This window comes from Camelina sativa, chromosome 7 (genome assembly GCF_000633955.1).
Source record: "Camelina sativa cultivar DH55 chromosome 7, Cs, whole genome shotgun sequence".
Taxonomy (NCBI): domain Eukaryota; kingdom Viridiplantae; phylum Streptophyta; class Magnoliopsida; order Brassicales; family Brassicaceae; genus Camelina; species Camelina sativa.
In genome coordinates this window covers 28,144,590-28,165,228 of record NC_025691.1, presented here as the reverse complement: position 1 = coordinate 28,165,228, position 20,639 = coordinate 28,144,590, and the positions used below count along the sequence as shown (strand labels likewise).

The 20,639-nt window shown below is 37.2% G+C and overlaps 3 protein-coding genes and 2 pseudogenes across 3 annotated transcripts; all 5 read right to left on the bottom strand.

Annotated features, from left to right (window-relative positions):
• LOC104703001 lies at positions 538–3,874 on the bottom strand (annotated as a pseudogene).
• LOC104703000 (F-box/kelch-repeat protein At1g64840-like) lies at positions 9,006–11,017 on the bottom strand. Its single transcript, XM_010418933.1, has 2 exons — positions 10,852–11,017; positions 9,006–10,753 (listed from the first exon to the last, which is right to left on the bottom strand). The coding sequence occupies exons 1-2, from the start codon at positions 10,918–10,920 to the stop codon at positions 9,560–9,562; spliced, it is 1,263 nt and encodes a 420-aa protein (XP_010417235.1). The 5' UTR covers positions 10,921–11,017; the 3' UTR covers positions 9,006–9,559.
• Positions 11,235–12,872, bottom strand: LOC104705026 (insulin-degrading enzyme-like 1, peroxisomal). The gene is made up of 7 exons (XM_019227245.1): positions 12,683–12,872; positions 12,388–12,596; positions 12,156–12,280; positions 12,022–12,073; positions 11,839–11,925; positions 11,625–11,747; positions 11,235–11,526 (listed from the first exon to the last, which is right to left on the bottom strand). The coding sequence occupies exons 1-7, from the start codon at positions 12,825–12,827 to the stop codon at positions 11,281–11,283; spliced, it is 987 nt and encodes a 328-aa protein (XP_019082790.1). The 5' UTR covers positions 12,828–12,872; the 3' UTR covers positions 11,235–11,280.
• Positions 17,561–18,952, bottom strand: LOC109125502 (insulin-degrading enzyme-like 2). The gene is made up of 5 exons (XM_019227165.1): positions 18,910–18,952; positions 18,303–18,395; positions 18,071–18,156; positions 17,837–17,923; positions 17,561–17,686 (listed from the first exon to the last, which is right to left on the bottom strand). Exons 1-5 carry the CDS (start codon positions 18,950–18,952, stop codon positions 17,561–17,563), a joined length of 435 nt encoding a protein of 144 aa, XP_019082710.1.
• Positions 18,880–20,629, bottom strand: LOC104705025 (annotated as a pseudogene).

Genomic DNA, 20,639 nt, shown 5'->3' with positions numbered 1-20,639 from the left:
TATACTGTCTTTTGTTTAACCTCAACTATTAGCTTTTTGTTTTGTTTTGTTTTGTTGTATATATGGTTGTCGATATGTTTGGCTACCGATTTGAATTTTCAAGTTTCGCTCAACCCTCTTTAAAACGGTCTCACTTGCACTCCTACAAGTTTACGCTTCCATGAGAAACCTAACCCTGGTGCTAGAGTGGAGCTTTTATTATACCTTGAATTAATACTCTACTGTCTACATATAGTTTGTAAAAGAACATTTTTTTAAACATAAACCAATACAGTAAATATCATGCACTATCGGTCTCAAACCTAGAATTTTGCTTCCACGAGAAACTAGACTGAAGATTTAATTTATTTTAGATTTTAAGATTAAATTCTGCTGTATACAAATTTGTAAATACATTTTACTAAGACTTTCAAAAAGATACTACTTATCGGGCAGTCAAAAAAAGAAATAATTACTTTCAGAAATAATTTGTGAATAATTGTGTGGTTCTGAACTTCTGATAGTTAAAAAGGAATACCAATCCATGCAAAGATGATAACTTGGGTTTGAGATGGTGCGAAGCTTATTTACAAAAGCATGTGCACTATATCGTAGTCTGTTTTTTTTGACGATACACTATATCGTAGTCTGTTCAGTTGGAAATAATTACAGTACCAACCTCTGCCCTTAGGTGCTCGACTGCTCTTATAATTTACAAACAATTTCAACTTGGTCTTTAACATCACTTTGGACTTGGGAGCAAAACTTAAGAACAGAGCTTCTGCTGCTTCCCAAACCAGCTCCAGGGTGGTCGCCTCTCTTATCATAACGCCACTAGCGTCGCAGAACTCTTTCCAGCCTCCTAACAATCTCTTTCTATTACATTCCTCGTCAAACATATTCGTAGATTGCTTCAGCCCATATTTATCCAACAGCCTCATCTTATATGCCTTCTTTAATGTCATTCAGGTATTCACTTTTGTGAAAGGTAGCGGAAGATACTGCAACAAAGACGACTCAGAATTAATGAAACTGTGAAACAGACAACTAATGGCTTGGTCATGAAACTAACCAGTTTACATAATCTTATGTTGTAAGGTGTAACCGTTACTATCATGAATCGGTTTTAGGATGGTGAAGATGAAGCTTTCTATATCAATCTACCTTCTTTTCCTTTCTTCCTGAGCATTCCTGCGAAATACTCTCGTCTTGGCTGCTCTCTTCATCGCACTCTACTTCATAAGCTTCCTTCTGGTCTTTGGAAAACAACGTAGAACCAGAGTCCTACTCATTGATCAGTTTGAGGATGAAGAATTCCATTGGCACGACAGAAAATTTCCCACCCTTTTCTGATTAAAGTAGTTCCACATGACTTCTTTCGTTTCTAATCTGGTGTCCATGATCTGCCTTTTTCGTTCATCAGAATCATCTCTCCACATGTTGTATCTTGACCATTTTCCCTCACAAAACTATTTGAAAGATACTGGAAATTCATTACAATACAACATGAATTTGATCTAATTCATACCAAAGAGTAGAATAGCAGTGTACCATGTCATCGAGCGAAAGGCGGCACATTAGTCACAAAACAGAGGAGGCGTCTCGTAAAGAAGACTCTGTCTCTCTCTTCTTGGATTCTTCTTCCTATGAACCTTCCCTCAAAAAAGAAAAGAATAAATCACATGAGCACATTGCTTAAATGTGTCTATCTCAGATTCAGAGTTAGAGAGAGAGACACTCACTGAGGTTCTCGTTGTCTGAACACAATCCATATTGAATCTCACAAAAACTGGGTCCAAACAACTTCACATGTAAAGCCATGTCTCTAAAGATAGTGAACCCAAAAGTAAGATGTTACAGCTTAGCTCTCAACCTGAAGAGCCACCACAGGAGGAGATCTGTTGAGAATCATCACACGGTTCTCTCTTAAAAACCTCCAAAAACATAGGTTCTCTCCCGCGTTTCCTGTCTCTACTCCATATTTATAGGCATAAGTTACATTTCCTGGCCCATTGGTAAACAAAACAGAGTTCCCACTCACACCACAACCACGAGGAAGCTCCTTAGCCGAGCAAGAGAAATTCCCCAGCTCTCCAATAAACAAAACACGGTCTCCCAAATCGCTGACCACAACCCATTCACCAGCCTCCTCATCTAGCCTGCTCACTCTACAAACAAACCGAAAATAATTTAACTCACCATATCTTGGGACGATTTTCTCAACCAGGAAAAGCTCATCATCGCCGGATGGAACTAGATAATTACTTGAGTTCAAAGGCTTTGAGGGCTTAAAAGGAGTCGCTTCCAGAGAACAAGGATCAATAACGAAGATTTCCCCGCTAAGAAAGACAGCGTAAAACCTACCTCTAAAAGTGAACAAATCCCAGCAAGAAGCATCTGAGAAATTGTTAACACGCATCCACCTCATTTCAGCACTTGTTAACACTAACAAAACTTTAGTGTAGTTGAGTAGCACAACGAATCCTCCTCCTTCTTGATCTAACGGAAGCAAAGCCACGCCTCTGTAAGCTCTGATGTCCACGCTTCAGGATCCCAACCGATCATTCTGTACTGATGTCCTAGAGAGATGATCTGACAGTCTAGCATGTTCATCAAGGTTGTCTTCACTTTCACTGTACACTGAAGAGGCTCCATATGATTATGCTCTGACTCATCTAGACCTATATCTCCTAGAAAATACTCACAAGGCGACGTATCTCGGACTCTAAAGAAAAACAAAGGGATCTTCTCAAGGATACACAAGTCTAAGCTATCGTAAGGGAAATCAGCAAAAGTGGGAAGAGAGTAACTCGGACGTAACAAGGAAGAAGGAAACGGAATCGACGATCGCCACGAGGTGCAAACAGAGCGAACATGAACAACTTCGAAACAGTTGTCAAGATAAGTCAAGATGAGTTGCAGTAGCTCTCCAGGGAGAAGAGACCACTGCTCTTTCGTTCCAGGTTGCGCTGATTTGGACGCGGGAGACAGCTGCAATTTCGAAACCTACAAGAAAAAAAAAGAAATTACAATTTTTGAAGTACACATCCGCGAATAAGCATCAGAAACGAGTTCTTACGCAATCCAGGAGAAGAGAGCAGTCTATGCATGATGATGTCTCCGTTAAATCCAATTTCAGAACTGAAGGTGGAGAAGAGTACGTACCCAAAACCTGGATTAAGTGTTAAGAACCCTAAAAAATCACAGAGACACAGAAGAAGAAGGTTGAAAAAGTCAGAAACGAAACCATCTTCTCCCATATATTTTCGGATCTGGCGAAGTAAAATTTGTTTCCGGGAGGAATTTTTCTTTTCTCCCGGAGGCAAAACGCATTTCTGGCCACGTCCGATCAACCAATTTGACTAGTCGGGTCGGGTTGACCCAACGGGCTTCATTCCGGAATTTGGGCCTGATTCAGCAGATTGAAAGAGTTACCAGTCCATCTTCCCCATCTTTGTTTCTTTATGGCCCTGATGGGCTTCACGTTACATAATAGAAGAAGAGTTGGGCTTATGGTAAAAAGAAGTCACCTGATGACCATCAGCATGAAGTAAGCTTATCTTAGACAGAGGAGTATGCATCCAAAAAGTTACAAGTAGCCACCAGAATGTCTACATATCCTCACAACAAAAACAACATACAGTGACTTCTTCACTTCTACAATTGGACATTGTCACTAGTTAAAACATTGATTTAGGCAATTTTTTTGACCCCAGGTACATTTTCAGTTGGTCTCTTGTTTCACCTTGGAACAAAACTTAAGACCAGAGCTTCTGTCTGCTCCCCAAACCAGCTCCAGGATGATTGATTCTCCGATCTTCACACCGTTAGCATTGCAAAACTCTTTCCAACCTCCTTCCAATCTCATTCTGTTACGTTCCACCTCAAAACACATTTTGGTAGACCACTTCACGCCGTGTGTATCCAAGAAACTCATCTTCTTTGCCTTTTGTAATCCATACACCTTTGTGAAAGGTATTGGAAGCGTCTGAGAGAGAGAGATTCAAACGAGGGGAAGATAAGGATGAAGAAATGATAAAGAAACTTACTTAATGGTTTGGTGATGAGACTAACCAGTTTAGATTCTCTGATGTTGTAAGGCGTAAGGGTTACTGTCACAAAACGGTTTTGAGATTCTGAAGAGGAAGCTTTCCATATCGATCTACTCTTCACTACATTACCTTCTAATAAGCAATCTTCTTTTTCTATCTCTCCAGGGGATATACGTAAACCAAGAGTTCCACCTCTTTGGATCAGTTTGAAAGTTAAGAAATCTCCAGCTCTGAGTCCATTAGCTTGACAAAAATTTCTCCATCCTCCTCTGATGTAAGTAGTTCCGCATGATTTCTTTCGTTTCAAACTTACAGTCCACGATCTGCCCTTTTCATTAATCAGAATCATCTCTCCACATCTTGTGTTTAGACCATTTGCTCTCACAAAACTCATTGGAAGATTCTGGAAATTTCATTACAATACAAACATGAGTTTGAATCTAATCAGACCCCTTGTATAAGAGTTTCTTTTAGTGTTTAAAAAATCAAAGAATTAGAATACCAGTGAGTCATAGCGTAGATTTGGAGCCGTGACATTAGCCACGAAACAAGATTGATCTAGTGAAGACTCTGCTTTTTGCTTTTTCCTTTGAATCTTCCCTGAAAAAGAAGAGACTACATCCAACTAATATTAAACTAAAGAAGAGACTCTCTATCTTTTTATATAATACTTACAGATTCATATTCCACTATATGAGCACATCTCTTAATATATATCAGTTAGAAAGGCAAATGAACACAACTCACCGAGATTGTTCTGGTTGTCTAAAGAAGACACATATTGAATCTGACAACAACTAGGTCCCAACATTGTCACGTGAAAACTCATGTCTCTCTCTTGTTTGAAAACAAGGATGTCGCCGATTCGAAGATCATGTGCGAGAGTAAACTCCTTCCAACCGTTTGCAAGTCTCTGGCCTTCTACTTTCACTTTCCAGGTTATTTTGGATGCGTCTGATCTTAACTCTGTCGTCTTCTTCTGCTCATTTCTTCCTTGTACATTCTTCAAGAAGAAAGCCACAGGAATTGTCTGAAACAACATGCAAATACATAATAGACACATTATGCTCAATGAGCTTCTCAAAAGACAGAGACATGGACTGAGATAGAAGAAGGGAAAGAGTAAGAGAGAAAGATTACCAAATGTCTGTGAAAGGCAAGAAGAAGAGGCTTGAAGAAATGTTGATTCGCCATTATCAAATCTTCTAATTCTCTCTCAGACTTCACACTGCAATTATAAAGAGTGTAGTAAACACAAAAATTATAAACATGTCAAAGACTTATTTTTATGGGAATTTTATTAGAAATGTCATTTTCAGAATTAAAGTTATGAAAAATGTCATTTTCATTATTTCCTTCTTAGAAACGCCATTTTCTGATTTTGTGTCATATAGAAAAAGACGAAATTACCCTTTAAAATGAAAAGCTAAAATTTAAATTGGCTGAATTAGAAAGTGACATTTTTGCAGGTGTCCAAACAAGCATTAATTGTTCTTTTTACAATGGTTAGATCTGTAGAAAAAGTATTTTATTATCTAATATTTTTAGTGTAGGTAATTAAGAAAAGTTGAATGTGTTCCTCTATTTTTTGGAAGATGATTTACTAGACAAGTTTCTTATATGTCCACATTGTTTGCTTCTTGTCCAGATTGTCTTGTGGACAAGCCTTTTTGAATATTTGGTCCACTACTATGGTAGACAATATGTTTAAATTTTAAATTTGTCAACATGTTGGTCGTAGACAAGATGGTTTATAACAATGATATACATGTGAAGATGCTTGTCCACTATTAGTGCTAGGTCTTATATGTTTGTCCACTCCTTATTTCGTTTATGATGTTTGTCCACAATTTGTATATAAAAATATGTCCATCGAACGTAAGAGACACTAAAGAGATTAATACAACAAACAAACATGTTATAACTTAAGAAAAACAGGCTGTTACAACAAAATTATGCTTATTCCAAACCAGATATACCAAAAATTGAAGGAATATAACCTTTAAAGTTGTCCATAAAAAAAAAGGACAAGTTTATGTTTTTAGATCTGGTCCATAAGTGAATACCTATTTTGGCATTCAATATTGTTTTCTGGAAGTCCCACACTTATGTATTTCTCAAGTCCAACTTGTGTGCACCAACTAGTTAGAAGATCTGCATGATGGACAACAAAGTTAGTAGACTAATTAGAAGATGGACAATATTTTAGATTTGGTCCATCAGTTAGTACCTAGTTAGATTTTTAATGTTTTCATTCGGGAGTCACTCCTTTGAATCCTCTTCAACACTTGTATCCAATGATTGGTTGGGAGATATGCAAAATAGACAATAAAATGAAAGTTAGTCAGTTGACAAAGGGATAATGGACGAGTTACGTGAATGATATAATGTCCTCTAAATCTTGTCCATCAATTAATACCTAATTTGGTTTCCAAAGATAATAGATGAATCTCATCTCCAATCTCGATGGAAGCATCTTCGACGACAACAAGAGCTCCTCCTATAACATTTAAAGGGGTTTAGTCCACCGGATTTGTTCCTTCGAATCTGGTCCACCAGATCTAGTACATCAAAAAACAAATATTAGGTGAGATGTTAGATCTGTTCCATTAAAATTGTATGGAGAAGAAAACAAACAAAAAAAACTAAAAATTGAGAAATATCATACTCAGCTTTGAGAAGATCATCTTCATAATGAACAAAAAGCGTTGTTCATCCACGGAGGTTGGTCCTGTTTCTTCTCCATTAGATGAGACCGTCAGAGTTATTAGAGATGGAAAAAGGATATAGAGGTTTCTGGGAGAGAAGGGAGAGAGAGAGATGGAAGAAGATGAATAATAGTAGGTGAGAGATATAAAAATCTAAAAAACGATAACAAACAAATAATATTAACTAGGTAATAACCCGTGCTGTTGCATCGGTGAAATTTTTGTTTGATATATTACATATGTAAATATATTTATTTAGTATAACATTTATAATACAATTTTATATTGGTTTGAATTCATTAAGTTTATGAAAGTTTAAAATATTAATCGTTTCACCATAAATTTTAGATTGACATGATGACGGATCTGGATCGAATGTGAACCGAATTAGTGATCAATTAGATTTTTATCAAAATCTTGAACAGTCAAGTCATAGAAAAACCACAAAAACTAAATTTCATGAACCAAATGATTTAAATAAAATTGTTAACCTGGTCAAACCCGTCCGCTAAGCCATCCCACAACGGGTTTAAATATTTTAACCGCGAAATATCTTTGCATCTGTCTCGCTCAAATTCGTGAGATCCGCGGGTAACCCACATGCATTTCAATAAATTATTTTTCTAATATAAAATATATTTAAAGCTTAAAATTAATTTATATTAATAAAGTTGTGTGATAAAGTCTTTAAGAATAACACATTTGTTTTTTTTTTTGTTATAAAAACAATGGCATATAGCTGTAAATAATAAATCAAAATGAGGCTAAATAACTAAATGTGTCTCAACTATCGGTATAATCTGATTATTTTTTTCATTTTTATTGGTCTGGATTTTCTAAATTTTAAGATTTCAGTAAAAACACTATAACTACATATTTATATATATTGTTTAACTACATAGTTATCCAAATTAAAATATATGTTCATGTCATTTCAAAATGGTGATCATACTTCTTTTTTGGGAGAATATAGGTATTGGTTTAGCAAAAGAATAAACGTTGAGCCAGTTTCAAATGATCTTTGATTTTTTCACTATTATAGATTTATAAAATTATTAGAAAGGTAACATTATTTATATTTTTGAAAATATGATTTTAAAGATATATTTTCTTACATCTCATAATATAGTTATATTATTCTATTACAATACATAGTGAAATTAATTTAATTTCGAAAATATGTAGGAAATAATATTTATCAATTTTTGAATAATATTTACCAATTTTAGAATTTATAGGATCAAAATATTGTATATATAAATAAATTGAATAGCAGCAGTGGCAGTTGACAAAAAAAATATATAGCAGTGACAGTTTTATGTAATTTTATGGAATACTAAGGGCAAATAATAAATTAGGTATAGAGCTCTCTAGCGACAAACACATCAGATTTTTCTTCATAGTGCTTCTCTTTTAATATATAGGGGATTATTGATTTTATTGTTCAATATTTTTTAGGGGCAAATTCGTCAATTCGAAAAAAAGTTGTGACATCCAAGAAAATATTTTAAGAAAAATGGGATTCTTATTTAAGTATGTCACTGTTCATGGTATACCTAATAATTTTTCCTATTTCTATTTTTAACTAGAGACTCTTTGGTTTCCCACTAGTGAACACTCCTAGGAACCCGAGAGCTTTTTCAAAAAAAAAAAAATCTAGTAATGATTAATTTTGTTTCAAAATTGTTGAGTTGTTTTTTCTTTATAGGACTTGGTTACGGAGGAAAACTTATGCACTTTACATGCTTTTATAATAACAATCATAAATTTCTCAATAAATCAATTAAGTAGAAGTGAATAGACGATTAACCATACCTATAACATGTTTCCTCAGTGGAAACAGAGCCTAACAAGAACCTCCCACTAGGTTAGCTTCGGTAAGTTGCACGCCACTACAAGAATGCTTTATCACGCTTCCTACATGTGTTCGCTGTAAAAATATATATACCTGCAGCTTATTTCATCACTGTGTGGCTTAAATTTGGCTCCAAGCCTCCAAGGCTTCAATAGGAGACACACATGACCCGTTTCATTACCTTGCAATGTACAGTCTTTCAGATTTGTACCCATGAAAGTGACTTGGAACATCTGCTGCAGGTTGAGACATATGATTTACTTCTTTCAAAAGACTTTGGCAACTTGGAAGTGTACTTGTAAAAAACATGACCATGTGATACCAAGTACTCAGCCGGGCAAACGCAGCTTTGAGATTTCATGAGACATCTGTGTGGTGTTGACAAGGTTGTTGTGGGGAAACTCTCGCGAAAACACATTAAAAGTTAAAATACGATTGATCTAGTCTTCAACATATCAAGCAACACTAGATACACTCCACAACAATAATTAACATCAGAGATCACAAAATATATAAACTTAATATCGAATCAAAAGATAAGGTTGCTTGTGATCTAATTAAAACAAAAAACCAACAGTTTGTCTCATTTCATCACACGGTTCTCTCTTGAGAATCTCCCAAATCACTGACCTCAACCCACTTACCAGCCTCCTCATCTTGCAACTTCACTTGAAAAGTTACCTCAACCATGAAAGATTCACCATTGACAGATGGAATCGGATAGTCTAGTGACTGTTTAGGTGAAGGCGTCAGGGAAGTCACTTCCAGCTAAGAAAGGACGATAATCTGGGACACTCTAAAAGCAGAGGACCAACACACCAAATTCTCTTCCTCCATCAAATGTTAAGCGGAAGAAAAGTTAAGTTATGCAGGTAAGTGTTTCCAAAAGTGTAATCAGAAGTACAGTCCAATGAAGAAGAAAAAGAAAAAAACAACAAAACGTATCCATTAGCGAGAATTTTGGATTAGCACCCACTCCAGAGAGACAGAGCCGGAGATCTGTTGACGATCGCCACACGATTCTCACTTGACAATCTCCAACAACAGAGGTCATCTTCTGCCCTTCCTGTATGTACTCCATACTTGTAGGCGTACATTACACTTCCACCCTCATTAGTAAACAAGATTGAGTTCCCATTCACACCATAACCATCAGGAAGCTCCTTAGCTGAGCAGCAAACATTTCCAAAGTGTCCAATAAACAATACACGGTCTCCCAAATCGCTGACCACGACCCATTTACCAGCCTCCTCATCTAGCTTACTCACTCTACATATGAAGCCATTAATATCTACTTCATCAGAAGAAGTTGGGATAGTATTCTCAACCAAGAAAAGCTCATTATCACCAGAAGGAACCAGAAAATTGCTTGAATTCATAGGCTGTGAGGGCATCAGGGGAAAAATCACTTCCAGCGAATAAGGATCGATAATGACAACATCTCCGTTGAAAAAAGTTGCATGAAATCTCCCTCTAAAAGTGACTAAATCCCTGCAGGGAGCATCTGAGACGTTCTGAAGCCACATCCATCTCATGTCAGGGCTTCTTAACAGCAACAAAACTCTACAGTAGTTGAGGACCACAACGTATTCTCCTCCTCCTCTGTCTTTTTTTAACGGAAGAAAAGCCACGCCTCTGTAATTTGTTGACGATTCTTCATGATCCCAACCAATCATTCTGTACTGATGGCCTAAAGAGAGAATCTGACAGTCAAGCATTTTCACCAAGATTGGATCAGATCCTGGGATCTTCACTTTCACTGAACATTGAAGAGGGTATGGAAGAAGCTCTATATGATCGTCTTCGTCTCGGCGGCCTATTCCTCCCATAACATACGCAGAAGGCGACACAGCATCACGAGTTTTGACGACTCTAAAGAGAAACAAAGGGACCTTCTCGAGTGTGCACGAATCTTTGCTTTCGAGAGTGAACTCGACGAGTTTGGGAAGAGAGTAACTTGGTCGTAACAAGGAAGAAGGAAAGGGAAATGCGGATCGCCACGTGTTGCAAACAGAGCGAGCATGAACAACATCGAAACAGTTGTTAAGAAGAGTTGAGATTGTTAGCAGTAGCTCTTCAGGGAGAAACGACCAGTCTGTTTTGGACAATGTGAGATCTTTCGTTGCTGATGGAGACGGAGACAGCTGCAGTTTTGAAACCTAAAAAAAAAAAAAAACCAAAAATTACAATTTTTCGAAGGTTTTTAAGATTGTTTCAAATCAAATACAAAAGATCGGGTGAGAAAGAGAGTTCGTACAAGTTCCGGGAGAAGAGAGCAGTCCAGTATCATGGATGATGTCTTCTTCTCTGTTTCAGGTTCTTCCATGTTTGCTGATTTGCTGCGATTTGTGAAACTCCGAATTAGGAGTCGTCTAGAGTAGATTAATCGCAGATCTAGCCATCGGGTCGTGTTTTGACTTTTGACTCAGTACCAAGTCATTATATTTAACTTGCAGAAATGTTTAAAGCATTATTTATTTATTTATTTTGGTATGAATTAGGCTTATTTATCGACCAACCAAAGAAAAAAAAAAAAAAAAATTGAAGAGTTACGCAAAAGTAGTTCCACAAGTCTTCGATGATAAAACTCTGTTATTTTTTATTACAAACCAGTTGAATATAGGTTCACATTTTTGTATATGAATATGAGTGTGTGTATAAATCTTTGAAAAGTGTTGGGAGCTCATCACAGTTTCAGCTGGTTACAACCTCTCAACGATCCGTAAAGAGGTAGAGAGTTTCTGAAACCAGCAATGTCTTCGATTTCTACAGATGGTGATACGACTTTGTCTTTGTCAGATGCCATTTCCTTTGAATGTTGGTTTCCGTAAACGCATACACTCAACGATTTCTTTTTTGGTGCGTCAACCTTTATGTATTCGTTGAAGAAATCTATTAGTTCTTCCTTCTTTAGCTCTTTCAGTGCAGTCACCTGACCATAACATAAAAAAAATATGTAAAAGGGTTTGTGTTATATGGCTTCAAAAAGGAAGACTTAACGGAATTTGCATTATGCGGTTTATCGATTACCTCTGCGTCTATGCGGTTAAATTTGAGTGTCCCGTCTTGAATCTCTCCCCAGTAAAACCCGGATTCCTCACTCAAGTTCTTGTGTTTTTCAAGCTTCATATCTATCAACGCTGTTACATTGCTCTGGGAAGAAAGTCATATCACTTAGTGCATTGATATTTAATATATCAAGCAAAGCAAATATCATCTAGAGCAACTGGTTGTGTCATCTCACCTTGAATTCTTCATCGCTAATATTGTAAAGTTTACTCTCAAGGTCTTTGAGTAGTGACTCGACCCTCAAATCTATATCTCCAGGACCCTATTAACAAAAGCAATTAAAGAGATATGCATAAACTAGAAAGGGCTATGCAAAGTCCGAGTGGCAAAGAGTCAAGAAAGATAGGTAGTTTGGTACCTTGACTGAAGACTGGATAATGAACTGTACACCATAGACACCAGAGTCGTTTCTGTATCGCAGAAAAGTCATTATTTATGTGTTAACAAGAACTCAGTAGCATGCAAACGTATGAGAAATTGATTCATATGTACCTTTGAGAGAGTGAAGTGATGTAACCAAGTTGCTCAACCGTTCTAAGCTGGTGAAAAGTGGCTTGCTTTGCAATAAGTTTAAACATTTGAAGTTTGATATTCATGGAAAACTCATCTTGATGAACCTGTTCGTTTGCAAACCAATATCGTTAACAATGACTCTTAGTACCAAGATCTACGAGAAAAGCTTTATAAGAAATGCAGTAAACTAATAATCTTGTGGCAAATATACCTGAATGTAATGGACTAGAGCAGAATTTTCATCGTTGGGGTTTGTGCCTTGTTGATTGTAGAAGTATTTCATTCCTGTTTTGAGCTCTGTAACCCTATTTGTCAAGAACTGAGATGCAAATAACGGACGACAAATAGGTTTAGGATCGTTAAAGAGAACATCTTCAACATGCTTCACCATTGACTCAGCTTCGCTCTTCTCAACATTTCCTGAAATGAGTGTCTTAGATAATGATACCACAGGTCCACAGCGACTAGAAAGAAAAAAAAGGAGTGAAGACTAAAGACTATTATACCTGCAATATAGCACTCAACAAATGTCCTTGATAACAACATTGGAACAAACTTAGCCAAGTCTTCAGCTTCCAAATAAGAAAGTGCATCTAGTTCCTCTGTCCAAGGCCAAGAGTGATCTTGTAATACCATTGAGCAGTAACTCATTGCTTGATGATATGGTTGTCGGAATTTGTGATTTTGGTATGCCTTTGTGACCGTTTCCTGTTACAGATCAAAGTAAAGCAGAGAAACATGGTATCAATATATATATATGGTAATTAACAAGGCTTATTGATGTAGTGATTTGAAGTCTACTAACAAAGGTTTTACCTTAATAAGAGCATCCGCAATGGTGGACACTTGGTTTTGGTCCCCCAAGTTTTATAATATAATTACGAGAGTTTCTTATTTTTAGTATGAGCATTGGTGTCTATTTGTATTTGGTCCCTCGAATAAATTAATTATATTTTCAAAATTTAGAAATTTTATTCAACTTAAAAACAAAAACAAAAACAGAAAACATAAAACATAAAAAGAAAAACAAACATTTTATTCAACTTATAGAAATTTTAAAATTAATCTTCATTATCTTGAAGATGTCCAAATTTAGTCCAAATATGCTCAATCAAATCATGTTTTAGTTGGTCATGGGCTTGTTTATCCCGAAGTCTTGTTTGGCGAGTAATCGTAGTGCCGATATTTGAACCCACACCGGCGGCACCAACGGTATATGTTTGATCCACATGTTCTCCTTGTTGAAATTCAGAAACAATGTTTCGGTAACTGTATGCATGGCGTTCATCTTCGACAATCATATTATGGAGTATTATGCATGATCTTATAACATTTGCCATTTTGTATTTATCCCATAAACGAGATGGATTTTTAATAACGGCGAATCTAGCTTGCAAGACTCCAAATGCACGCTCAACATCTTTCCGCACAGCTTCTTGTTTTTTAGAAAAAAAAGATTTTTTCATACCTTGTGGAAGTCGGATAGATTGAATAAAAGTGGCCCAATTTGGATAAATCCCATCAGTGAGATAGTACGCCAAATTGTACTCCCTTCCGTTGACAACGTAGTTGACTTCCGGAGCTTGACCGGTTATTATGTCATCAAAAACATTAGATCGATCAAGAATATTAAGATCGTTCATAGTACCTGGAGCTCCAAAAAAGGCATGCCATATCCAGAGGTCATACGAAGCTACTGCTTCCAACACGATTGTAGGTTTTCCGGTTGACCGTGAATACATGCCTTTCCAAGCAGTGGGACAATTCTTCCACCCCCAATGCATACAGTCAATGCTCCCAATCATCCCGGGAAATCCACGCTGTTCATTTTGATAGAGTAGTCTTTCTAGATCCTCCGGTGTAGGACGTCTTAGATATTCATCCCCAAACACTTGGATGATGCCGGCGGTAAACTCATGCAAACACATCCGAGCTGTCGAAGCACCAATTTGTACATACTCGTCAACACTGTCAGACGAACTACCATATGCCAATTGACGAATTGCTGCAGTACATTTTTGTATAGGTGAAAGACCAGCCCGTCCGGTTGCATCCAGGGTTTGGCGGAAATATTCGATTTCGGTAGAGAGACGTTGTAAAATTCGCATGAACAATGGCTTGTGCATGCAAAACCGTCGCCGGAATAAATATTCTGGAAATGTTGGAGTGTCACTAAAATAATCATTCCAAAGATTATTGTGGCCTTCTTCCCGGTTTCGCTCGATAAAAATCCTTTTGTTTGGCTAGTTTGGTTCCGAAATAATATGCGAAGCATCATAAATATTTTCTAAATAAGCATCAAAATTATCACCATCATCTCCTTGGTAGTGATAATGAGCATCATCTGCTTGGTAGTGATAATGGTTTGAAGATGATCCCATTTATTAGAAAGAGTAAACTTGTGTTTAAGAGATCAAGAGAGAGCTTGTATTGAGGATAAAGGAAGAAATGACTTGTATTGAGAAAAGTAAACTTGATCTTGTGATAGTGTGAATGAATTTTGCCAAATTGATCTGGACGCATATATATAATGAAAGCCAAATTGATCTTGTGACTGATTCGTGGGTGTAACCCGTGATATTAAACCCCGTGAAATGTGGAACCCGTGAGTTACCACTTTTACAAGTATATACTGCCAATAATCTGTGATATTAAACCCGTGAGTCTCAACATCTAAGTTATTACACAACACACATCCGAGGTATTACATGAACAATATAACAAGAAGACATAACACAATAGCCATTACACCAACAACCAGGACATCATTTACATTTCTAAACCTATTCTCTTTACGTAGCTCAGAAAAAGCATTTTCTAACATAACCAGCTTCTATTCTGTGGCACAACTCTGGTCCCTAACATGGTTGATAGCTGATTCATAGTCATTGAATAAGGTTAAATAATCTACCTTCTGTGACAGCACTTCATATCGTCTATCTGCATCTCTCATCTCCTCCATTACAGCGACATCCCACCACTTGTGAATATGCATCTCTCCATCATCAACATTTGGGCATGTGAAGAACCTACAATAGGTAACACAGTTATCATATATAGTTAAGCTTAAACTTCGGATACATTAAAAACAAAACAGTATCGACAATCACACACCTTCTGTTGTAGCAGTTGGACAGAATAGGATGAGCTCCACAGTAGCAAACCTTGGGGAATCCATGCTCAACCTCGGGTTGAGGTGGGTATTGACTCGACTCAGCCGTTAACCTCGACGTACTCTCTGCTTCATCCATAAGAATCAAAGCCTCCGGGTACCTATCATGCTCATAGGATGAGCTCCACAGTAGAAGCATATATGATTAATACTTTCATTAATATTTAAGATGAACTAACAATCTAATTAAGTTGGTTAATACAATAGCCGAGTTACTAGAAATTAAAATACACTTATATTGATTTAGTTTGAAACAGGAAATACAAATCAAACAAACAGGAAATACAAATCACATACATAAGCCGAGTTACTAGAAATTTAAGCAAGAAAAACAAACAACAAACACATGCTCTAATATCAGAAATACTGGGACACTATCTTGTTCATGATAACTTCTTCACTCGCATTCAAGGGTTCTTTTTTGGCTAAGAGAGTGTCTAGGATGGCCAGCTTCTGTAGTTTCTCCTTTTCAGCCAATTCCTCTTTCTTGACATCCCACATGCTCTTATACTCAGCAAGAGTCTTCATGTTTGTGGACTGAGCATTGTTCCTCTTCGCCTTCGCAGCCTTGATCCCTTGTGGCCTTTTCTCATGCTCCTCAACATTGCAGCTTGATGATTGTGAACCTTCAGTAGCTTGTTTCCTCTTCGTTGCAGGCTGAGAGGGGGGGCGTGTTAATAGTGTTAAGGGTTAGAAATTTCTGCTCAAACCTTAACCGAAACCAACAATGTTCAAGGTTAAATCTCTTCTTATGGTCAGCGAAGTAGATATCATGTGCATTCTTTAAGATATCATTTTCAGAATGACCAGAGCTGTTCAGTCTCTCTGCAGCTGCGAATGCCGCACAGAACTTGTTAGTTTGGTCATTTATCTTGTGCCAACGCTGCTTGCATTGTGAGCTGCTCTGTCCAGAAGGTGGATAACTTTCCCAACGAAAGTTTTCATTTAAACCACCTTCTTCTTGACTGCTAAGCAGGTTTAAGTAAGAAGAAGACTGAAAGAAGGGATTCGTAGAATCCATATGAAGAAGCGAGTAGAGAAGAGAAGGAATGAGCAGAGAAGCGAGTATAGAAGAGAAGTGATAAGCGAGTAAAAGTGAGAAGGGGTTACTAAATGAAAGAGATTTATGATGGAAATAGGAAGAAGATTGTTGGGGTTTAATAGGTTAAAAGGTAACTTGCAATAAGTAACAAAACATAAAGACCAAACAACCAATGTCTAATCACAATTTATGACAAGTACACATTATAACTACCAAATTAAACAAGAAACTATGAACAAACCACACTAAAATAAATCAACTACACAACAATCACAATTTATTAGAAGTAGACATTACAACTACCAAATGAAAAACCTAATGTAAAAAATCAATGTAAAATCATTTTAGCAACCATATGAGTGTTATCACACCTAGTTCGTATACATGTCGAAGCAACCATATCAATTACACAACAATCACCAAATTTAAAACCTATAATAGAGTTTCTATATACCAATGATCCGTTAAAAATTAAGACAAAAAAACCAAAATTTACCAAAATCAATGTTAAAAACAATTTTAGCAACCATAAGATTTGGTAAACTATCAACAGCAAACGACACAGACACAAAGACGTTCATAAGATGAACTTCGACATACTTAACTTCGAAGTTCATCTTACCAACGTCTTTGACAATAGAACAAATCGACTTTTAGACAGAGACAAATCGATTTTTACATAGAGACAAATCAATCTTTACACATGAAAAAAAAGAACGAGACCGATAACCCTAATTCAATATCCCTAATTCAATAACCCTAATTCAATAACCGTAATTCGATAACCCTAATTCTCTAACCCTAATTCTCTAACCCTTATTCGATAATCAGTGATAATGAGAGAAATCTCATATTGGGGGAAGAAGACAAACCTTAATTACCACGATTGAACCGCCAGACAAGCTTCGGGAGACAGAGAAGATCGCTTCGGGAGAGAAGATCGGACCGCCAGACAAGATTCGAGACAGAAGATCGGACCGGCTTCAGGAGAAACAGAAGATCGGCTTCGGTAATTCGTCAAGAAATTCCGGTGAGAAGAACGGAACGGCTGCGTGAAATCGTCGAGGAGGTGTATCGCGTTTGTCGTCGCCGTCGAGAGAAAACAAAGAAGTCGAAAAATTTTGTCTCAAATTTTTTTTTTCCTTTAACCCTAAAGAATTCAACACCCAATCAAAATGGAGCACGTGGCGAAGAAGACTCATTGAGAGAAAGCTCATTGAGAACCTTTTCCACACTAGCTGGATTGAACTTCGTAGGCAGTGATGATCCAACCAGCCAATGCTTCCTTGGGTATATCTAAAGGCCAAGTGATGAGATTGTAAGAGTAACTACCTATTCTACTTTGTTTCATCTTAAAGTATAGACTGAGCATGTCTAGATTTATGTGAAGTTTAAATGATAAGAAATTATGAGAATTGTATATTGAACAGCTGAAAATACTATTACCGTCATTTTTGGTGAAATACGTGTTGCATAAGAAATTGGGTGTATTTTGGCTTGATAATGAAATTCTGCCTCACAGATAGCTGAGAGCTGCAACAACAATGACAGAGATGTATCAAAATCTTTAATAACACTGAATCAATAGCAATACTATAGCCAGATTAAAAGCAGTCAACAACAGAAAATATGTAAACAAACATAGGTCCTAGAAACAGTAAAACATAATAATACGAATACCTCATCGAAAATCCACTGGGAAACACCAGACTGTTGTAAATGCTTAATGTGTCTAAACAACAATCCCAAAATATCTTCCATATGCTCTGTATACAAAGAACAGACACAAAATCAAACCAAATCCAGAAAATATGACTACACATCAAGCACATCATTACCATCTACTCAACATAAAAGAGATTGTTGCATATAAGAATAAACCAAAACTAATAAGAAGAATACATAAACCCACCATGGCCAGCATTAGTAAGATCAATTGTAACATTGAAGAAAGAATACTCCATAGTCCATTCTGCTTCGCCAGCATACAGTCCCGTTGCCCAACCTGTGGAAGTATTAACAAGAATTAAGGAAGATTACTAAATGTAAAACTGCTGATACACAAAATTAAGTAAACAAGCAGTTGAGCAAATTCTTTAAGGGAATAAAATTATATCATTGACTATTAGTGCAGCCTAAATCTCTCAGCCTCTACACTACAATATAATGGAGGAAAGCGTGTAGTGTACAGAACATTTACCACAAGCTCATAGGGCTTTTATGATGAGTTTTTTTTAAAGAGATCAATTTCCATTGGTGAACTCTCCTTGGAACTCGAGAGCTTTGATTGCTGATTATTATTGTTAATTAAATCAGACTTATATAGTTTATCTCCATATTTATTGTTGACCTTCTTGGTTTCCGAATATCGAAGAAAAAACTCAGAAGGCGACACATCAGCAGGAGCTGAAGCTCGAACTCTAAAGGTCAACGGAGAAGAAAATTCAAGAGGAAGGAGAAGAATGTTGTTTTGTTGTCGTGGACTAAGATTTGAGAGTTATACACAGCCAAACCCATACATATAGCTTTGAGAGTTCGTGAGACAACCCTTTCCATAAACATAGCTGTCGGTGTTGAGAAAGTAGTTGGTTAGAACAAAAACTGAAACTGAAATACAAGTTATCTCGTATTCAGCATACCGTCTTGACACAAAAATTCACACACACTTCAGAACAGAACATAAAAGATCACAAAAGCTAATAAAAAAACAAAACCAACGGTATATCTCAGGTACCCAAAGCGAGATTTTCAGAATGGTCATCAACGCGGAGAGCCACCACCGGAGATGTGCTGAGGATGGTCACACGTTTCTCTCTTGAGAATCTCCAAATATTGAGTTCGTCTTCCGCCCTTCCTGTATGTACTCCATATTTGTAGGCAAAAGTTACATTGCGGTCATCGGTGAACAAAATAGAGTTCCCAGTCACACCACATCCATCAGGAAGCTCCTTAGCCGAGCAGCAGACATTTCCAAAGTGTCCAAGAAACAACACACGGTCCCCCAAATCACTCACAACAACCCATTTACCAGCCTCTTCATCTAGCCTACTCACTCTACATGTGAACCGATTAAAATCTATTTCATCAGCAACAGGAATTGGGTAGAATTTCTCAACCAGGAAACGCTCATCATCTCCAGATGGAATCAGATAATCGCCTGAGAGCAGAGGCTGTGAAGGCATCATGGGAGTCACTTCCAGCGAATAAGGATCGATAACGACAATTTCTCTGGCTTCAAAACTTGCATAGAATCTGCCTCTAAAAGTGACTAAATGCGTGCATAGAGAATCTGGGACATTCTTGAGCGGTTCCCACCTCATTTCAGCACTTGTTAACACCAGCAAACCTCTCGAGTATGTGTGTGTGAGAAGCACAACGAATTCTCGTCCGAAGCAAAACCACACTTTTATGATATAATGTCAATTCTTGAGGACCCCAACCGATCACTCTGTACTGATGGCCCAGAGGGATGATCTGACAGTATAGCATATTCATCAAGATTGGCTCAGATTCTGGAATATTCAGTTTCACTGAGCACTGAAGGGGAGATGGAAGAAGCTTCATATGATCATCTGACTCCTAGTAAATACACAGAAGGCCACACTACATTAGCAGCGGCAAGAGGAGTTTTGATTCTAAAGAGGAACAAAGGGACCTTCTCCAGGGTGCACGAATCTTTGTCTTCGATATGGAAACCAGGGAACTGAGGGAAGAGAATAACTTGGGCGTAACAGGCAAGAAGGAAAGGGAAATACGGATCGCCACGTGCGGCAAACAGAACGAGCATGAACGACATCAAAACAGTAAGCCTCAAGTTTGTTGGAGATAAGGTGCAGTAGCTCATCTAGAAGCTGAGACCAGTCTGGCATCACCGATGACATCTTCTTTCTCCTTGCCATGTTTGCTGATTAAGATTAATTGTAAACAAACATGAATATATAAGATGTATCGCATAACAATCATGACCCCGTCCGTCACACACTGACACTACACGAACAGTTTTAAGCACCTCAAAAGAATCAATTTCGAAGAATTAATATAGTCCCAAAGAAGCCTAGACACAACAATTACTACAATCTATATCAGTTTGTTACAATGAGCTTCGACAATTGTGAGAGGAATGAACATACTATAGTCGTAATACAAAGATTATGAAGACGAAACCCAAAAGGATGGAGAAGAACTTACTCAACTATGACTGTCAGTCAATTCCAGTGAGAGATTTTTTTTTTTTTTTTTTTTTTTTTTT